At 47.4% G+C, this 21,105-nt stretch overlaps 1 protein-coding gene and 1 long non-coding RNA gene across 3 annotated transcripts in view; one reads left to right on the forward strand and one right to left on the reverse strand.

The window, feature by feature from the left end:
* Positions 1-3,689: 3,689 nt before the first annotated feature.
* LOC135807164 (uncharacterized) lies at positions 3,690-5,442 on the reverse strand. The gene is made up of 3 exons (XR_010551492.1): positions 5,046-5,442; positions 4,788-4,953; positions 3,690-4,252 (listed from the first exon to the last, which is right to left on the reverse strand). It is a non-coding gene; the product is annotated as an uncharacterized LOC135807164 (long non-coding RNA).
* A 97-nt stretch (positions 5,443-5,539) lies between these two features.
* LOC135806377 (adenylyltransferase and sulfurtransferase MOCS3-like) overlaps positions 5,540-21,105 on the forward strand; it is a 19,767-nt gene continuing 4,201 nt past the window's right edge. The window contains exons 1-11 of one of the 2 annotated variants that reach the window (XM_065320552.1): positions 5,540-5,847; positions 10,821-10,965; positions 11,686-11,778; positions 16,241-16,296; positions 17,020-17,084; positions 17,597-17,671; positions 18,061-18,102; positions 18,903-18,978; positions 19,636-19,744; positions 20,383-20,445; positions 20,915-21,078. In XM_065320552.1, coding sequence (XP_065176624.1) covers positions 5,758-5,847; positions 10,821-10,965; positions 11,686-11,778; positions 16,241-16,296; positions 17,020-17,084; positions 17,597-17,671; positions 18,061-18,102; positions 18,903-18,978; positions 19,636-19,744; positions 20,383-20,445; positions 20,915-21,078 — 978 coding nt within the window. In that variant the 5' untranslated portion in view covers positions 5,540-5,757. Of the gene's footprint in view, positions 5,848-10,820; positions 10,966-11,052; positions 11,203-11,685; positions 11,779-16,240; positions 16,297-17,019; positions 17,085-17,596; positions 17,672-18,060; positions 18,103-18,902; positions 18,979-19,635; positions 19,745-20,382; positions 20,446-20,914; positions 21,079-21,105 lie in introns of those variants that run through there. The other variant, XM_065320554.1, reaches the window with a different exon arrangement.

Here is a 21,105-nt window from a genome sequence, read left to right on the forward strand (position 1 = left end):
CAGACAGACAGACACAGAAAGACAGAAACGGAGGGATGCTGCGCATAAACAGGGAGACAGCTGGAGAGTTACACAGACAAACACAGATAGGCAGACAGAAAGGCCGTGACGAAGATTCAGAGAAACACAGAGAGAGAGAGAGAGGGGGGGGGGGGAGAGAGAAGAAGAGAAGAGAGAGAGAGACACGCGCACACGCACACACACACACAGAAACAGAGAGAGAAAACTGAGAAAGAAAGAGACAGAGAACAGTGACCGAGTGAGGGACAAAGAGAGACACACAGAGAAAGACTGAAGAAGAGAAGCAGACAGAAAAACAGAGACAGACAGATGGAGACAGAGAAACAGAAAGGAAGACAGACAGACAGACAGATGGACAGACAGACAGATAGGGACAGGCACACGGACAGAACGAGATAGGCAGACAGCTAGAGAATGACAAAGACAGGCATACAGAAAAACCAAGACACAGACAGAGACACATAGACACAGAGAGAGAGAGAGAGGCAGACAGATAGATATATTAATAGAATAGAGAGACAGACAGACAGAGAAACATGTGGAGACACACAGATACGAGAGATTTCGTTCGTTGGATTTCTAATACTGAAGTAGTATAATACAAGTAGGTAGCAGCATAATGCACACAGATCTAGAGTGCTGAGAGTTGTCGAATGCGGCGAAAGCAGAGTGTAGTAGACACTACTGTACAGGAGTGAAGCAAAGCTGATTTGTTGTAATGCTGCCTGACTGCTTGCCTGTGTGCAATAATGAGGTGAACTCATAAAACAGTGAGCCGAAAAAAATATGATTAAAAAGCCGATTCACAAACCAGGTAAAGACAGGAAGAGAAGGAAAGATATGTGCGCATATACCCTGCACCCGTGCACGCACACACACACACAAACACAGAAGGGAGTTGATAGGTGGAGAATTGCGAAAACAGGGGACCCAGTGTGCCCTCAAGGAGATAAAGAGATAGAGATAGATAGAGAGATATTTTTGGCACAGTATATTCGGCCCTGGTTTAAATATGGCTTTGGAATTTATTTTTCATTGCAATCAGGTTCGGCCTCATTTCTCTGTGCTGTGCTAATGAGTCCACAAAGGACGAAACAGTTCTGTCCCCAGATTGGATAGATAGATAGATATAGATGAAGATAGAGAGAGAGAGAGAGAGAGAGAGAGAGAGAGAGAGAGAGAGAGAGAGAGAGAGAGGAAAGAGAAAGACATAGGCAGCTGTCTTGGTCATTATCATCCGATGTATTCCGTGTGGCGTAGACCAGGTGTGCATTGAGAATCCTTTCACAAGGCATCGCAATAATTATAATTACGGAATTGGGCAGTAATGCTGTGCTAGTCTTGATATGTTTCACTCAGGTCATGTCTGATATCGTTGGCATAAGAGAAAATCAGTGGGTGTACATCCACTGCACTTGCAAACTTGCGTGTCTCTCTTGCGACGAATGCACATGGTACTTGGTGTCTGTGTCAATTGGCTCATTCTGTGGGCGAGTGGTCACTGCCTGAGTTCAATGTCGGAAAAGGTAAGTAGCTCTAGAGTGCAGTATAGAGAAAATTATGCCAAATACGCGGTCATTAGGAGAGACTATACCAGCAACTTCGACTCATATACTTCAATATCTAATTGGATCTGTATAGAAGACGCTGCTCAGTGGTATTGGAGTTGTGGTTGATCAACAGCGTATCTTTTAGGTACATGTGGCATCCATTGGTCTTGTGTGAGTGACACTAGGCATGAAACCGGACAACGTTGGTGAAAGGTTTCATTACCAAAGAACTTGATTGGTTTGCCATTTAGCTTCCTGTGTGGCGTCACATCGTTTCCGTGGACTGGTTTAGATTCTTGCCCACGTTTCCAGGAGTCCAGCCAATTAATAGCAGCCGAAGCTATATGAATAGCCAGATTATGTCTTCTTATCTGCTCTGCACTCCATCCGCTTGCATCAGTAAGCAATGCAAACACGTTGTCCCCTGCACAGGCACGTGACTTCTGCAGGGAATTCCGGGAGAGCGTAAAGTGGCAGGACGAATTACTGTGAAGTTGCCACATGATCTGAGTACAATCGTAGCACATCAAGTCTTGACACTACTAGTACTTGTGACATGACCAATTCTGCTATGCTCTAATGCAGACTAGCAATAAGAGGCATTTGTCAGATACTAGTAACCATGAGGTACTGAGATGATTCTCTTCGGCAAGCCACCCACTCTGCAAAAAAATGCGCCAAAATTAATAATCCGTCATCTGCCTGCTCCAACTTGACTGTCCTCCTGACAAGTGAAAACCGCTGGCGTTGTCCGGCCATAAACACCATTATTGGCATCAATCCAACGCATTAATCCAACGCCTTCGTTGCTCCTCATCTCTGCAGCTCATACCAATAGGTCTGGCACGTCGAAAAACTAACATACTCGGAGCTACAAGCTACATTTTCAGAGACAGGGAGTTGCAAATGGCAAGAAACCCAGATTCCCTTCACCTTTGGCATCACGAGCAATGACCATTTATCAGCCAGCAATGTTTTACTAGAGCAAAGGCGCTGGCGGGAACAGAAACAGCAACGTTTCTTTCTCAGCAAAAACAAATAAAAAGGAAAGGAACAAAAAAGGATCAACACCATGTACCAGGGATTCGTCCATACCTGGTACCCAGGCCAGGTGTGTACTACCCCTGGAAAGGCTCTCCCACAGATTGCAGTACAAAAGCCACGGCCAAGTGTCCCACTGAGGTGCGGTCGCTTGCCCGGACCGCTGGGACGCGGACACCTACGAAGAGCAGCCTGTGACGTTTATTTTTTATGACAGAAAATCCGCAAAAATAGTTGGGCTTGTCCCTTTAGCCTTTCGCCAAACAAAAGTCGCGTCCTCTGGATGGAACCAGATGTCAAGGGCAACAGCATCTAAAATGACTGGAGAGACAGTTGTTTTTCTTTGCTTTTTCTTCAAGCGATTGTTGTCGCTCTTTACTCCTTGTTCTTTCCTCTACAAAACTCCTGTAGTCGTCGAGTGCCTTCATGATGGCTGTGAAATTGGCTGCCCACAGTAAAACTCCGTGTTTGAGAGTGCTTTGAAGATGTTTCGCGTCCTGATGGATCAAATTATGAGCGCTCCTTGTGTATTCAATTATATATCGGTGAGTTGTTCAAGAAATCAGTGTCTTCTTTCTGTCTCTGCCCTCACGCTGGCACAATATCAGCCTCTATATCCATGACAGCTCGCACCTCCCGTAAACTGCATGACTTAGATATATTTTCGCCCTCCGTGGTGATCTAAGACCCATGGAAGAATTTATTATGTTCAGAATGATGTCCTAAGAATATAAAATAAAATAATTCTAGGGAATTGTCATAGGGTATTTTTGGAAGGATGGAGACAGAGAGAGAGAGAGAGAGCACTGTTTGAAGTGTTTGTCTCACTGTAATTACTCCAGATTATTGAATGTTGTATGATCTACTCTATATTTTCCATAATGGTTTTTCCTGATTTGCGGGATCTCTTCTTTTGCTGTTTGCGTGTTTACAGGAAGTGGCTGTCTGGTGTAACTGCACCAGATCCTGGGGAAATTAAGTCAGATGCAGAGGCAGGGTCGTCCAGTGATGCAACACTGCCGTTCTGTGTGCAGTGTTACCGCTAATACCCCCGGCGAAAACACAAAGACAAACACGTGAAAAGACTACAGTATTGACCGTTCTGCTAATAAATGCATGACTGCTCCGACAGTCGATAATCGAAACACAGAGCACCAGCATGATGTTTTCATATAGGGAACCACACAACAGCTCAATTCTCAAGCCCAAAAATTGATGAATACAAATACAGAGCGACGCAACAAGAGATCATCCGGCAACCGAACAAACCTGGGTCTAATGCACTGAATAGTCCTGAAATACGCAGGCCAGACAAAGCAGTGCAAGCACATAATGTTACAAGGTACATGCATTGCAGAACAAAGTGTAACCAAAGATACACAGGGTTATAGCTGCACACTTGTGCATGTGCTCGCTCAGCCCAAGAACACACGATCATGATGATAGAAACAATCCGGGGGAAACACGCTAACACCGAAGTAAGCATCAACACGTAAATAGTGCAGCTCTGAAAAAATTACATTGACATGAACATTGGTGTGTCGAGTAGTGTCAGGCTTGAATAATCATCCAACCAAGACTTCATCAGGTCCCAGACGCTGAGACCGCACGCCGAATGTGAAGTGCATCTAGCCTTGAACCTGTCGCACAAGGCACACATATAATGGCAAAATGACATCCACTCTGATTATTTCCAGAGGCCAATCATGACAGAACACAGAAATGAAACCACGGGCTCAACCAAGTAAACGCAAAGGAAGTTAGTCAAAATAATCCATGCAGTGCTCTTTTAATTGCAGCGCTGATTGCAGTGTTGCGTCATAGCCCGATACCAGCTGAGCACAGACACAACTCCATTCGTCAGGGGCAAGGCATACTCTTTTGGAATAAAGTCATAAAGTACAGCGTTCCAATGACATTACGGGCACCTCGTGTAAATGCATGGTCTGTTCATCTGGCCGACTCGGCCACGCATGAGAGTGTGTGCATGTACATGCGCGCGCTTGCGCGCGCGCACACACACACACCATGTATTCGGTGCGTATGGTGTACCAGTTGCGGGACAATGAAGATAGAATCATTATCATGATGTTACATGTACATCTACAGTGTATGTTTGAGTGTAAAGTAAATTTTATTTTATTGCACATTTCTTCGACACAACTAATTACTTACTTCACATGTTCGCATTTCTCATAATCGATCCACCTGCACTCCGTACCAGTCGAGGAAAAATTCTCCCAGATATACACTAGTCACCACAGCCATGTGATGACATTGGGATGGGCCCCAAGCAGTGCACGATTGCACTCTCTAGTTACAATAAATTTGGCCAGATTATCTGTGAAGACAAAATGCAATGCATAGCGGCAATCGATGGATGAAAAGAGAGTTTGTAAATACCCATATCTTTACACTTGTTCAGGAGCTTACCTTTTGGAGTTCACATCGTTTACACGATCTCTCATGCTGTCTTGCACCTTGGTTTTGTTGACCATGGATACGCCAACCCAGAAAACATTCTACAGGAGCTACTAATGCAGAGCGTTTTTCACGCTCGATCTCGGCGATCTACCTTGTCACGCCAATAAAATCCTCCGTGATACTGGCTACAGTCACAAGAGACGTCTCAGTAAGGTAATGAGCACGACAACATCGTCGAGATCAAGGACAAAGAGAAAACAAAACACTCACTGAAAACAGCAAAGAAGAAACGAAGAAATGTACACGATTCCTATATGTTGCCACTGACAACTGGGTCGGTGGAGACGACGCTACTTTTGTTTGTCCCCAGTGGGATCGTTGTTATGCGTATCGAAGGAACTGTGACGTCATCACTTAACAGCCCCATCATGACGACCGTGCACGTGAGCCCCTCTAAAAATTTGAACCCAAATAAAATGCAAAGCAAGCTGAAAAAAATAATGAAGAAGTCGGCCATGCACTGTATGGATTGATTTCAAAGAAGTGCAAGATATTGTTGCAGTTTATCCTGATCGTAGGCAAGTTGTAGTTTTATCTGTGTTATCATTGGCAGTTTAGCTACTCCAACGCACGAGCGGTGTGCATCTGCTAAGATTTTCTACCAGTCGTGAGTCTTCCCAATACCTACTTGTACCTGCATAGTTGAAGAAATTGAGTCATCATGGAGTCAAACGATATTGCTGATCTGAGGCAGAAAATCTCCTGCGCTGAAGAAGAGCTCAGAAAGCTGAGGCTGCAATTGCATGAGAAAGTAAGATAAATGTGCATCTTCATTGAATTTGCTGTCAAAACTCAAAAGCTATACTGTATATGTAATCACATTTACATGGAATTTCACTTGACACTTATTGAGTGATTATGTGCATTCATCAGAATACACATGTACATGCATGTGTATACGCACACGCATACACTCACACCTGTCCTGTCTTGTCGTCGTAGTTGTCGAGCCACTGCCACAAGGGTCACGTGCGCCCAGGAGGAGAGAGAATTGGATAATGTCGTCCTATGACGCCCTTGACACAAAAACGAGAGTTTTTATGGAGTAGGGTCATTTGCAGTTGTAACCACGATACCGTCGTATGGTCGGGTGAGCTGGAGCAGCAGTGTCTATTACTGACCTGGACCGAACAAAAGTAGCGGTCATAGGATGCACAGTGTGCACCACAGCAAGGTTCCGCTGTGGTCGGGGCACAGGGACGCACCCTTGTGACGGGCCCGGCAGATTGCCACAGCTAAGCAGCCAGTGGCCACAGCCATCACATCGGCATGCTCCACGCCGTTCATGTACTGGCTTAGCTCCGTCTGCCGTGCACTTGTGTCTGGCATGATCCTGGGGATGTGCACACACATGCACACACCCACACACACACACACACACACACACACACACACACACACACACACACACACACACACCACCACCACCACCACCACCACCACCACCACCACCACACACACACATACATACATACATACATACATACACACACACACAGAGGGATATCATGCCTGTTATGGTACTTGTTTTCAAGTATCAATATTTGTGGGAAAGATTGAGATCTCCAACCGCAAACACCGCTTGTCATTACATGAATAAGCAATGCGGAAACAAGAGTTTATGCAGCAATGAACAGTGCTAGTGAGGCGGACATTGAACGTAACTAAATTCTCTCGCTCTGTCACAGTGTACCTCTTATTCACCCCTTTTTTCTCTTCTTTTTTTTTCTCACCCCTTTTCCATTTTTTCCTTTCACCCATCGCTGTCACCGGTATTAGTTCACACCTATTTAAAACACTCACAGTTCTTTTTCTCTTTTTCACACAGCACCTCTGTACTACTCCCTACCCTTAGACATACTTCGAAGTAAGTATACTGGTATGATTGTTTCCCTACCTGTAGGTACTGCTTATATTGTTGAGACAGCCTTCCCTGATGAGTGTCTCATGAAAATCGATTAGGTAAATTTAGATTACCGGTATTCATAAGTTTGAGGGCGTTGAGAACGGAAAAAGTCTGAAGAATAAAATTGACTGTCACCACCAAGACTCGAACCAGGGACCTTTGCTTATGGCCAGCGATGCTCTGCCACTAACCTATGCCTATGGTGTCATCGTCATCCCAGTAGCGACCGTTCAGCCTTGCCCTCGGATTTCGAAACTCACACCTCCTGTGAATCCATACAGGATGGTTGGAAACTTTAGATTCATTATACATGTTCTGACCCCGTGGGGAATTCAATGTTCACTTTTCCGGTCGTCGTGTTTCTTGAAGTAGTCCACTAGCACCGGTTCCGGGACCTTTTGCGGCACGACCAAATAGAGCTCACGACCAGGCTCTACTCCGCAGACAGCTATGTTCACCAGTGTCGTACGGAGCTTCACTGCAAACTTGGCCACACCATCTGCGTCCTTTATTCCAGGCCACTGCAGCAGCTCTTTCTTGCTGCTCTAGGATGCGGTCATCTCCGCCATACCAGGCATCCAGCTCGTCAAGCACAGCTCTGTGGGCTCTTGGTCTATCTGAGACTCCCTCCACAAGCTCCTCGGCCTGCCCTCCTGACAAACATTGCCTGAGCTGAGCTGGCTTGTACACCTCTGTGGTGTGAGGATCGTCGTCAACAATACGATGGAAGTGCTGTCGCCATCTAACGTAATCCTTGTCTTGCCCTGAAAACGTCGGTTGCTCCAGTGGCTTCACACGATGGACAGGGAAGGTGACAAGTGGGTTTGTGCTCCACTGAGAAGGGGCACGTGGTGCTGGCTGGAATGGTGCTGCACTGGCACTTAAAGTTGATGGTACAGGAGCCTCTGGCACTGTCTCCAGCTTGGACTTTCTTGGCTTAGCTTTCTTAGGCTTCAGTAAGCGTCTCACCTGGGTCCCACTCCCTGCTGACTGGGAAGGCTTGCTAGCACTTGGGCTGAGTTACCGCTGATATTAGTGTCAGGCAGGAGTGCTACACAAACATGAGCTATCGCCCCACACACCATTTTCATTTAACACAATTGAGACCTATACATTGACATCAAAACGAGGCTTCCTCAGCGTCAAGCTGAATTACGGCGTTGAAGACGGTTTCATTTTCAGAGCCGAGCCAAAATCCTAGAATTTCTTTCCCGCTGGATCAACAACATGACTGTGGCCTTCGCTACATCCTTCTCCGAATCCAAAGCTCCTGCCGATGAGTGAAAAGAAATTTTAGTCTTCAATGTAAACATGTGCCAACTGTTGAGAGTGATATGCTATCCTGCATTATGGCGCTAACATTGGTGCCATAGACCATGCACTGTGGTCTTATACATGTGCATGAAAAACCGTTTGTAACCGCAAACTTAGCGGTTTCATAGCCATTGATTTCTAGCGGTTGGATAACCGGTTATCCGGTATAACTTCCCAGCAGGTACATGAGGCTGATGAGTAGACTGCATTGAATTCCCCACGGGGTCAGAACGTAGTGGTCCTTCGAGCCAGATGTTGAGGAGTGGCACAAACTCCAGAAGGCATCTTCTCCAGGTGTCTGCCACCAACCGCTGGACATACAACCATCACTTTCTCGGGTCCACTGGAGTGTGCGAATCGCCGGTGATCTCCAGTGGAAGCGGAGCATCCATGCGGCCTACCAGGAATTGCATGGGCGTCAGCGGTGACAAGTCACTAGGGCCGGTACTGATCAGTCCTAGGGGCCTGGTATTCAGTAGCTCCTCCACTGCGCAAGCGGGTGTCAGCAGCTCTTCGTCAGTGACATCAGCTTGCTGCAATACTGCAGCCAGTGCACGCTTGGCAGACTTGACGACTGCCTCCACAACTCCTCCAAAGTGGGGTGCTCTAAGTGGATTGAACTTCCACACAATGCCTTCGCTGACGACTTGTCGCGCTACCTTCTGACGGTCCAGGCCTTCCACTGTTGCCTTCAACTCTTGATCCGCTGCTCGGAAGTTGGTGCCATTGTCACTAACAATCAACCTTGGAGTACCCCGACATTTGGCAAACCATTGTAAGGCCATGAGGAATGACTCCGTTGACAGTGCATGCGCTATCTCAAGGTGACTTGCACGGGTTTCAAGGCATGTGAATACGCATAGGTATCGCTTGGCCCTCACCTTCCCACGACCTTGTTTGGTGTGGAACGGCCTGGCGTAATCTACTGCGACACGGCTGAAGGGTTGCAATGACTAAGCGACTCGGTAATCAGGTAGTGGGCCCATCACCTGCTGTGCAGGTGAAACTCGACTCTTCCTGCAGGTGACACATTGGCGAATTACAGCTTTGATCACTGAGGCGCCGTTCACTATCCTATACCACAGTGTCAGTCTGAGGATGCTGGTGTCCAGCGGCATGGTTGCACCGGCGATCCTCTCGCTTCGCAATCAAGTGGGTGACCCAATGCTTGGTCGGCAGGATTAGAGGGCGCCGGACTGTGGCGGGAAGATGCTCTGCTGATGACAAGCGTCCTCCTACGACAATGACAGGTGGCTCTGTAGTTCGATCAAGCTGTGGTGACAATGCCGCGGGGGGGGATCTGATGCTGCAATAGGCTGCTTTGCCAGGAGATGACTGAGCGTCGAACTGTAACTGCTCTTCTGTGCTGCCGCGATCCAAAACCGCTTTGACGATGCGAGTTCTTCGATGCTGATATTTTCCACCAGAACCGCTCGTGGTGAACCATCTCGTTGCACCGGCGCCGTAACCGGAAGGCTGACTGGAATGCTCGGTCCGGCTGACTGAGTCCTGCGTGAAGCCGTTAGTTGGGTGGCGTCCCCCTTCTTGGCTACTCTGGCACTGGCCACCTGCTGGCAGTTGTGAACGAAACGTCGGCACCATGCAGTCACGCGCACTAGACACTCCCAGGAGTCAAAGCGCTCAGGTTGCAAAGTGTCATCATTTCCTGTGGTTGTAACGAATGTCGACTTGGGCCTTGGTTTCAACTGACCCGGTAGCTGAACAAGGTCAACCGCCTTCTTCTCGGGCCAGGTGCTGGCTGATCTTTTTAGGAACGAGGGCCCATGCGACCACGTCTCATTGGCGCACAGTGATGCCGCTGACAGGCCACGAGTTGCGAATTCCCCATGGGATCAGAACAATACATGTATTATACTTTATCGCCTTCTTAGTATTTGACCCCACTAATTTCCCTGATACCTAAGCGGTCAAATATATCGCGTATTTGACTGCTTAGTCAAATACACGATATATTTGACTACTTATATTTGACTCCTTAGAACTTCTTGGACTTAGAAATTTTCTCTCCAACTTAGAAAAAGAAATTTTTGAAGAAAGCAGAAATACACAAGATGGGATTTGAACCCACAACCTTGTGAATCTCAGTCACTCTTCCTTACCACCCAGCCACTGTGCTACCGATGCTGAACCTAGTTTAAACAATGATCTTGACTTTCAATGCAGTACAATGCGGTATAGGCTATAGTATAATACTAGAATTACAAGGAGATGTCGTATATGAAGAGAAACTATTGCGTGGAGAACACGATAAATAGATTATAGACCTCATAGTTGGTCTATACAGGATATAGAGACCTCGTAAAAGACCTCGGGGGACCTCGGTCTTTTACTCGGTCTATATATCCTGTATAGACCTCCTAACCGGTCTATAATCTATACATATAATCACGTTTGATGATGTCCGCCTCGCTATTATTATTACTTTGATTAGATTATGTGAGTTACCAAATGTAAATGTATGTGTTCGTTGTGTTTGACTGCAGTTGCATGGTGAAGAACATGTCTCTGCAAGTTCTGAAGTTAGAACGCACGGTGGGATATCTGCTGAAGGGTACGCAGCCAGTTTGTCTTTAGAAGAAATATCTCGATATGGACGACAGCTTATTCTACCGGAAATTGGTCTCAAGGGTGAGTGCTATCATCTGTGTTGCTGCTGTCGATGCTGCTACTGCCACTGCATTGGTGCTTTTTGTCGTGCTGTTGATGCTTCTACAGGTTCTGGTGCTGTTATATAGGGTGACTTGCCACTTCAGCGCCACCGTTTCAGCGCGATGCATTTCAGCGCTTGATTTCACAGCGCCAGCTTCTTCAGCGCCATGACTATCAGCGCCGTAAAATACAGCGCCAGCAGCTCAGCGCGAAAAAGTAAGGCGCGGTAAATTACAGCGCGAAGAAGTACAGCGCGAAGAAGTTCAGCGCGATCAAGTACAGCGCGAACATGAACCGTTCGGTAAAGTACAGCGCGAAGTCAGGCGCTAGACGATGTACAGGACATGTATAGTGCTTGTACTAGTTTGTGTTATCAATATATTGGCGCCGTGATACATGGCGGTGAGATCTGTGGCGCTGAGAAAGGTTGCGCTGATGTATTTGGCGCTGACATATTTGGCGCTTATCTACTGGCGCTGTAGTATGCGGCACTGTAAAATCCGGTGCTTACGTTCACAGCGCTGAAACGGTCGTGTTCACCTGATTGGCGCTGAACTTGAGGGTGCCGAAATGGCATGGAATCTTATAAAGTACATGTACTTGCATGTACTTGTTCTTTGGATGTGTAACAGGTTGTGCTGAGCACTGTAGGCTTTCCTTGTAATGTAATTGCTAACTTTTGCTGTTGTTTCTGTACAGGGCAATTGGGTTTGAAGCAATCCTCGGTATTGATTGTTGGCTGTGGTGGTCTGGGCTGTCCTTCTGCACTCTACTTGGCTGCAGCTGGTATAGGTTAGTGAATATAGTGTGCTGGTATAGGTTAGTGAATATAGTGTGCTGGTATAGGTTAGTGAATATAGTGTGCTGGTATAATTAGTTAGTGAATATAGTGTGCTGGTATAGGTTAGTGAATATAGTGTGCTGGTATAAGTTAGTGAATATTGAAGGGGAAAGACCATCAGACTCTTCTACGGCACGTACACGCACGCACACCGCACAATCTCAGGACCTGGTGTTTCTTGTACTAGTTCTAGGAAGTAGTGAAACTCACTGACCTAGATTATTATTGAAGACTATTCTAAATACACTGTGAGGTATACCAGTTGCGCAGCAAAAGCCCGCACTCGCACGTGCTATCGAAGGCTAGTAATTAAGGTATTAGAGTAGTCCAACCAGCTGAACACAGCAGCACGAGAAATTACATGACTAGGTAAACACTAGGATCTGACCCGTATGATCAACAGTGTAGTTAACAATGATGAGAGTGTGCTCTTAACGTAATTGAGCGGCCCGGATGTTCCAATCAATTATTTCTAACATGCTATCCTTGCAACCCAATCTACTTATCTACGCAGAGCATACACTGTTGTAACGAATATCATGAACAATGTAATACTTGTACCACAAAGCAATACCGTGCACTAGACTCTAAATACATGACACCACAGTCATCAATATTAGACCAATGCATGCAAGCAAGATCAGCAGTTATCCTTCATCACCTCCGCCTGGTGGCATGTAGAAACTCACTACCGACCATGCAATTACTGCGTGCGAAAGCGGGCAGGCGGTCGAATGGCAGACCTGTCTCGCAACACTCGCTCGTCTGGAGTATCGCTACTCGGCGAGAACACTACGTATGGCCCGCTGTCATCACTCTCTTCTCCAGCCGATTCCTCCTCTGTATCATGGCGAGGCTCATCTGCTGGGTCCGAGGAAGGTGCAGCTGGCACGTCACGCTTCAGCAGGTCGATGTTGATGACCTTCTCCTGCAAAACACCCTTGAACCTCCGCCAGATGACTACTGTCGATCCTGACAAGACCTTCTTGATACGCCAGCCACATTGGTATGGAGGTGTACACTTCTGGCGCCTCTTTGGCTGCTGGAGGAGGACGCTATCATCAGGCGCGAACGGGCACTCATGCTCGGATTCACAGTGGTCTTTCTCGGACATCTCCGCATCAAGCAGGTCGCGCACTCTCGCACACCTCGCTGCATGCTCGTCCTGCCACGCTCTGGGATCGGATAGGTTGATGCGGGCGCTCACCAATGCTCGAGGCTGCCACCCGATCATTGCTTTCATTGGTGAAATGCCGATGGCGCTGTGGATGCGGCTGTTGTAGTAATGTATCAGCACCGGGAGCTCGGCGAGCCAATCCGTTGATTCTTCCAGGACCTTCCTTATGAGGCCGAGCAGCGTGCGATTAAAACGCTCAGCCATGCCTTGCGTCTGTGGGTGCCTGACAGCTCCTGTCTTGACCTCAACACCAAACACCCGCAGAAGGGCCTTGACAATGTAGTTGCGGAACTCCCGGCCATTGTCCATCCGGATCACATCTGGCGTTCCCCATCTACAGCACAACTCGACAATGGCATCGGCCACGCTCGCACCATCGTGCCGACGCAACGGGACAACTTCGGCGTACTTCGTCAGGGCATCAACGCAGACCAAAACGCAGTGGATCTCCCCGCTCTTGCTCGCCCCAAGCTCCAAGGTGTCGATCTGAACACAGCCCCACGGTCTCCCGGGCATATCTGGTCGTGTCGCTGGCGCCGCTTGTCCTCCTGCGGCGTTCGCAGCCTTGCAACGCTGGCAGCTGCGGACATGTTGCTGGCATTTCTCGGCCATGCGTGGTAGGTAGCAGCGTTCACGCAACATCTCGTACATATTCTGCCATGAGGCATGGCCGGAGTTGGTGTGGGCAGCGCTAATAACAGACTCTTCCGCGGATTTAGCGATGACAGGAACGAGGATTTCACCCTCAACAGGCAGCTTAACGCTTCGGAGCAGGACGCCATCCTCGACGACGAGCTGACTTGCCATGCTCCTGTAACCAGCATCGCGAACCGCTGATCGGGTAGCCACTTGGCTGGCGACACGCTGCACCACTTCGTGTTCCAGCTGGGCTGCCGCCACAGCGTCAAACGAAATTGGGCCAACAACTGTCGTTTCGCACACAGCGCCGGCGGTGACGTCGGGAATGCTACCCACGGATCGAGTAAGCCAGACGCTTGGAACTCGGGTCAGGGTATCTGCAATGTTGGAGTCGGACGACATCCAAGCAACATCCACTGCTGCTCCAATCGTGTCAATCATATCGCTGACAATGTGTAGGCGCCTCTGCACCAACAGGTCATGCAAGCCAGTGGTCTTCACTCGTCGGACGTCGTTGATCACTTGCTTCAGCCACCCGAAGACGGTCTTGGAATCAATCTTCAGCGTAATCCGCTTCGCATTCCACTTCGCAGCCAGATTGAGACCCAGGATGGCCGCCTCCAATTCGGCAATATTGATGTGCCTCTTGTCCTGGTGTGGTCGTAGCTGCGTGGTATCCTCCACCACCTTGCCGTCAACCTCCAGGGCAGCACCAAGGGCCAGGCGGACACATCACACCACACCGTCCATGTGTTGCTGTCGCCAGCAGAGATGCTCCACGTTCCCTTTGCTGGGTCGACTTCGGCTAGCCGCTTCTCAAGCTCCTCGCAGCAGACCTGGATAGCCGGTGGGACTGGATCATCCCAGGACGCATCGTCCGCCGAAGCTGCTCTCTTCAAGAAACTGCAGGCAGGTCGCAGCCATGAGCATACCGGGTAGTGGCTTGTCAGTCGTCCACACCATTGGAAGATTCTCCTCCTAGTTGCCGGACGCTCCAAGGTCATGGCAGCTGGCTCCTTTCGCGACCAGGACGTGTCACCACTAGAAGACTTGGTCAGCTGGAGGCCAAGGACTTGAGCCTCTGCCAGTTGCTCTGCGGGCTTGGTTGGTAGGCCGAACTCATGCAGTGCACCAGACACCTTCGGCACCAGGGCACTAGGAACCAGCAGGTCGTCATAGTAGTTATCAACTCCAGGACCCGAATCCCATTCTCGTCATGACGTGAGCTTCTCCCTTCCAAAGCACGACTTGGTAGCGGTACAGCGCCGGGCTAACCCGGATCTGGAGGTATGCCTTCCTAATGTCGAGCAGAGCATAATCCTCTCCTGCCTGACGCCATCGACGTAGCGTGTCACCGCAGACTGGTGGGTCAAAACCAGGGTCAGAGTGGAGCTTTTTATTCAAGTGACGGTAATCCAGGCACGGCCTCACCGGCGTCGTCTTGTGTTCTTGCGGAACACCGATGAGCGGCAGCACACATGCTGGCTCACCATGTAGCTTCGGGTCGTGCTTGATCAGCCAGCCGTTGTCTATCCAGGATTGCACCTCACTAACAAACAGGCGCTCTTGCTCCGGAGTCAGGTTCGTCCTGCTGTACTCTCCGATACCCGGGCCGAGCGGCATTGCAGGAGGTTCACCATCGAGCCACTTCCAGGTCAACTCCCATTGCTTCTCAGTAGGGCTCCAGGTCACGTCGCCGTCCGCAATACTGAGCATAACCTTGCCCTCGTCAGTGGTGCTGACTTTCACCCGACGCGACGGATGGCCAGATCGACCATCATCATCCTGCCCCTTCGGGGACAGCCGATCGGCAGTGGCTGCAACAGTGTCGCTGGCTGCAGCTCCAAACACAACTCCGCAAAGCTGTCCATCACTACTATACTTCAGTTGCAACCCACCGCTGCGCGAAGCGACATCCGCTCCAATCAGCACGTCAGCACGGACAGTGCTTAGGCTTTCAACTACAAGCGCTCGTACCTTGACTCTGGGAAGGTTGACAGGCCCGTCGTTTCGCTCTAGAAGGACCTCTAGATGCCCCAGAACTTCGATTCGATTGCCGTCCAGAGCCACAAGGTTGGTCTCGAGAGTGTCTGGGCCGTCGTACGTGAGGCTGCTGTGGTCCGCGAATGCACGGCTGATCAACGTCCTCGTTGAGCCCGTGTCTACAACCGCTTGTCCGCGTGCACGTGCGCTCACAATGGACGATTCCTTGCCGGCGCTGTCACCAGACGCTGCACTTACTTATAGTGTGCTGGTATAAGTTAGTGAATATAGTGTGCTGGTATAGGTTAGTGAATATAGGGTGCTGGTATAGGTTAGTGAATATAGTGTGCTGGTATAATTAGTTAGTGAATATAGTGTGCTGGTATAGGTTAGTGAATATAGGGTGCTGGTATAAGTTACTGTAAGTCAACAAATATTCGGCGCATATTTATTTTCTGAGTTCAAGTATTGTCTGCACTTTGTCTTCTTCATATTCTTTGTAGGGGTGTGTGCATTTCATGCTCCGTTCCATTGGCAACACATGTCGATGTTTTTACATTCTAGTGTTTTTTTTCAAATTTTTTATTTTGTTTCTCTGACTCTAATTGTTACAGGTCAGCTTGGCTTGCTGGACTATGACGAAGTTGAACTTAGCAATCTTCATCGACAAGTACGCCCAATTTCTTTGAGTAGTCTCTTTTTTTCTAACTGTTGTTTCAGCCAACTTGTTAGGTTAGGATAGCGTGCATTCAGTCTGAATATCTGCCATGATCATGCTGGGGATTTGCATAAAGCGGCGTGAGTTTCTGTCAGGGAGTTCTGTTTGTATTACTCCGCTGCTCGCTAAAACCAGATAACTGGATGGAAATGTACAACAGGAATACTACGCCACGTGATGTGAATTTTTGCCACCGGCGAACCCCATAGAAAGGGTAGCAGGAGTTGCACACTCTTGGGAGCTTATGTTAAATACTCCTGAATCTTGATGCTGCGTGGATAGGATTTGGGTAGTTACATTAACCTATGGTTATGTGTGATAACATGTAAGTGGTGTGTGTGTGTCTGTGTGTGTGTGTGTCTGTGTGTGTGTGTGTGTCTGTGTGTGTATGTGTGTGTCTGTGTGTGTGTGTGTGTGTGTGTGTGTGTGTGTGTGTGTGTGTGTGTGTGTGTGTGTGTGTGTGTCTGTGTGTCTGTGTGTGGGTGTCTGTGTGTGTGTCTGTGTGTGTGTCTGTGTGTGTCTGCATGTGTGTGTCTGTGTGTGCATGTGTGTGTGTGTGTACATGTGTGTGTGTATGTGTGTGCATGTGTGTGTGTGTGCATGTGTGTGTGCATGTGTGTGCATGTGTGTGTGCATGTGTGTGTGCACATTGCACTGCCTCATCTTGCTGTACAGGTATTACACACGGAGGCAGGCTCTGATGTTCGGAAATGCGATTCTGCAGCGGATGCATTGTTCAGGTAAGTGTTGGTATGACATGTCTAAGAATACAACCTGGTCAAGTTGTCAACTACTTTCAGTGACCACATGGCCTGTACCACAATATTCTTTGACGTGAATATGTTGAAAACCTTTTTTGGATGCTCAGCTGAATTTGCAGGGTTGACCATACAGTAGGCCAGCCGCATGGGTACCATTGAGACCTGGTTTTACCAGTACCGGTACATGTACTATTAACCTACTGCTGACTGGCCCTGTATGCTTGTTTCCAGGCTTGGGAAGAGGGACCAAGGCACCTGTACTGATGTCCAGTGGCGCATAGTGCAGGGGTGTTGTTGTTGAAGATGTTGTTGGACAATACTTCTTTGCCTTACTTTGTAATTTTGAGGTTGAGAATCACGACTGTGAACTTCGTTTACTCCTCTAAGGCGACATCAGCATCATAACACCAAGTCGTCCAGCCAGCTCATGTTCTAAATGCAATCCAATGTATAGTGTTCCTAAGCTGCTTTATGCCCTGTGTTGTTTACAGGATCAACTCACATGTGCAGTGCCGACGTCACCATGTTGCTCTCAATAGTTTCAATGCCATGGACATCGTTAGCCAGTATCCACTCCTCATTCACATTTTGACCATACACCAGCTTTTTTTTAATTTAAGTGCCCGGCAAGATTTTGTTCTACCTCAGCTTTTGAAGAGTAAAGGCTTCTTTTGCCGAATAGTGACTCCTGGTCCACACATTGAAAAGTTGTACAGTCAAAAATACGTCAGGAGAGCAGTATAGGTTGAAGCAAACATCTTTGAACGCAACACTACTTCTCCGAAAAATGTATTCTTTTGCTTGTACTGGTGAGTACATTTATGAGTAGAACTTGCAGCTTCACTGAGACTTGAGGGATAGTAATTTAGTGTTCATTGTGCAATGTAACAGGCTGTTGATGCTGTGAGAAAGGAACTACTTTATCCCTAAGCTTGCAACATTCGCATCACTAAAGATACGACATTGTTGTGGATGCTTCAGACAACGTGGCAACAAGGTTAGTGAAGACGGATGCATAATCCTTTGCCGTGCAATTTGAAGTTTGTGTTTTTTCTTTCTTTTCGTTTTAGATTCGGTATGTATTGTCATGAGGGTGAACAGCACAAATCAGCATGGCGTATTGCACTTGGTTAAATGCTATGAATATGTTCAATACAATAATGACATAAGTATGGAAGTGATCAGACTGGGCAATCAGCCAACTGTTTAACAGCTAGCCCGAGTACTATATCTGTCAAATGCAGCACATGCTAAGAACTTAAAGAAAGGACGCACAGAAGCTTGATAGTATGTCATGTAACGTTACTACCACAAACGTCCAAGACTTGTGACTTTCCTGCAACTCCAGAATTCCTTGATTCTGATATTTAACCTGTTTCAAAGTCATTTGTTGTTGTTGCTGCTGTTGTTGTTGTTGTTGTTGTTGTTGTTGTTGTTGTTGTTGTTGTTGTTGTTGTTGTTGTTGTTGTTGTTGTTGTTGTTGTTGTTGTTGTTGTTGTTGTTGTTGTTGTTGTTGTTGTTGTTGTTGTTGTTGTTGTTGCTGTTGTTGTTGTTGCTGTTGCTGTTGTTGTTGTTGTTGTTGTTGTTGTTGTTGTTGTTGTTGTTGTTGTTGTTGTTGTTGTTGTTGTTGTTGATGTTGTTGTTGTTGTTGTTGTTGTTGTTGTTGTTGTTGTTGTTGTTGTTGTTGTTGTTGTTGTTGTTGTTGTTGTTGTTGTTGTTGTTGTTGTTGTTGTTGTTGTTGTTGTTGTTGTTGTTGTTGTTGTTGTTGTTGTTGTTTCTCTATATGAATGTGTGTAGGTACCTTGTGAATGATGCGTGTGTGCTACTAAACAAGCCTCTAGTTTCTGGCAGTGCGTTGCGCTTTGAAGGTCAGGTATGTGGAACACTGTGGCACTGAAGCTGTCCTGCTGTGCTGTAGAGTCTAATCTCCCAATAGACTCGAAATGAAAGAGTTTAGTGGCTGTCACCTTGTCGATATTTTTAAGAAAGGTGGTTGCTCACAATGTTCAAGCTACTGGTTTTGACTTTAAAATTTTAAATGTTTAGCGGCTGTAAGCAAAAATCCAGGTCAATGTACGCTATCATAGCACCGAAGACCACACGACTAGCCTCTCACCTGTAATCGAGGTAATAGAAATCAGTTTGCGGCACTGTAAGTGTACATCGGTCTGCATATCACTTGCCACGCCTGTGCTGTGGCCTGCTGAAACAATAGTGACTTCTCTGACAATCAACTTTGATCTCTGATGTTCATGTAGTTTGCGCACACATGCATATCTGCATTTGTGAGCTATGGCCTGCTTATTGCGTTGTTGTTGTTGTTGTTGTTGTTGTTGTTGTCGTTGTCGTTGTTGTCGTTGTCGTTGTTGCTGTCGTTGTTGTTGTCGTTGTTGTTGCTGTCGTTGTTGTCGCTGTCGTTGTCGTTGTCGCCGTTGTTGTTGTTGCTGTTGTTGTTGTCGTCGTCGTCGTCATCGTCGCCGTTGTTGTTGTTGTCGTCGTCATTGTCATCGTTGTTGTCGTCGTCTTACAGTTGACCGTGTATCACTATGAGGATGGACCTTGCTACCGTTGCTTGTTTCCCCGACCACCTCCACCAGAGACTGTCACCAATTGTTCTGACGGCGGTGTTGTTGGAATGGGTAAGACTTACTCTCAGGGAACACAGTCACTTCTCAGGATTCACTCTCAGCAATACAGCCAAGTTTGCTCCTGTAAAAGACAAGAGTAGCCAGCCAGCATTTAAGCTCCACCTGCACAGCACAGCGCAGAGAAGTAACTCGTAAGGCCCAACCTGGTAGAAATGACGAATACCGGTATATTTCTCACAGCAAGAAGGGTGCAGTACAATAGTACAGCACTGCCGAATAACGTTCTCCCAAAGTCAGACACATGCGGACGCCTAGTGCGGTAGTGGCCAATGGGCAATCTTCTCCGTGTGATAAGGTTGCATACGTGTATTTGCTTGTGTTTCACCTTCCCACAATACACCTACATGCAGTGCAATGTACCACTGTTAGGCTTCCTGTGAAAATTGAAAGGTTCTTTCTCAGACAACGTCCGATAAATCAAATTATTTGGCAGCATGAATAGTGAGTAGTTTGTTCAGAAAAGTCCCTCTCCTCTCTTTCTTGGTGGCACAGTTGGAACATAGGGATGTTTACTTGGTGTCTGCATGCTATGCAGGTATTTTTCTTTCTGTCATTTTACCCTGTGTTTATGTGTTATGATGGTGTTGTATGTCCATACATATATGTTACTGTGTCTTCGTGTGTTGCAGTTCCTGGCGTAATCGGTGTCCTGCAAGCCATTGAAGTTGTCAAGATTGCTGCAAAGATACCCTGTATCTACCTTGTTTTGCTGTTGAACTTAGACTGTAGTAGTTCAAAGCTAATAATAATGATATAAACAGGTCGCATATTGCTCGGATAAACAAATCATACGGGGTCATGCATCTGTCAATAGTCGAAGCTACTGGTCATATTATTCAATGCCACTACCATTGATTTTTGTCTTTTCCTGACGGTAATGATGACTGAGTGTATGCAGTGCACTATATGATGTGTATACACAGCATACATCCGTAGTAGCGATGGTGACAACAGATTGGATATTGACTGGGTGAAGTTCCTGCAATAGCAATGGTGACATTAGATTGGATATTGACTGGGTGAAGGTCTTTCACTAGCGATGGTGATTGACTTTGTTGAATACAGAATGCCTGACCTTCTGCTTTCCTTGAATTAATCTGCAACGTGTCTTTGGGCGAACAAAGTATAACCTTGACTTGGTCTTGGCACAATGTCTTTCAGCTACACTCTCACAGAAACTTCTCCTTTTCGATGCCCTTGGCGGCTTCTTCCGCACTGTGCGCCTGCGCGGGCGCAAAGAGAACTGTGCTGTTTGCGGCAATTCTCCAACAATCACAACATTGATCGATTACGAGCAGTTCTGCGGCGCTTCCCCAAGTGATAAGGTGTGCATTGTTACCTTGTCATCTTGT

The sequence above is a fragment of the Sycon ciliatum genome, chromosome 1, assembly GCF_964019385.1.
Source record: "Sycon ciliatum chromosome 1, ocSycCili1.1, whole genome shotgun sequence".
NCBI lineage: Eukaryota > Metazoa > Porifera > Calcarea > Leucosolenida > Sycettidae > Sycon > Sycon ciliatum.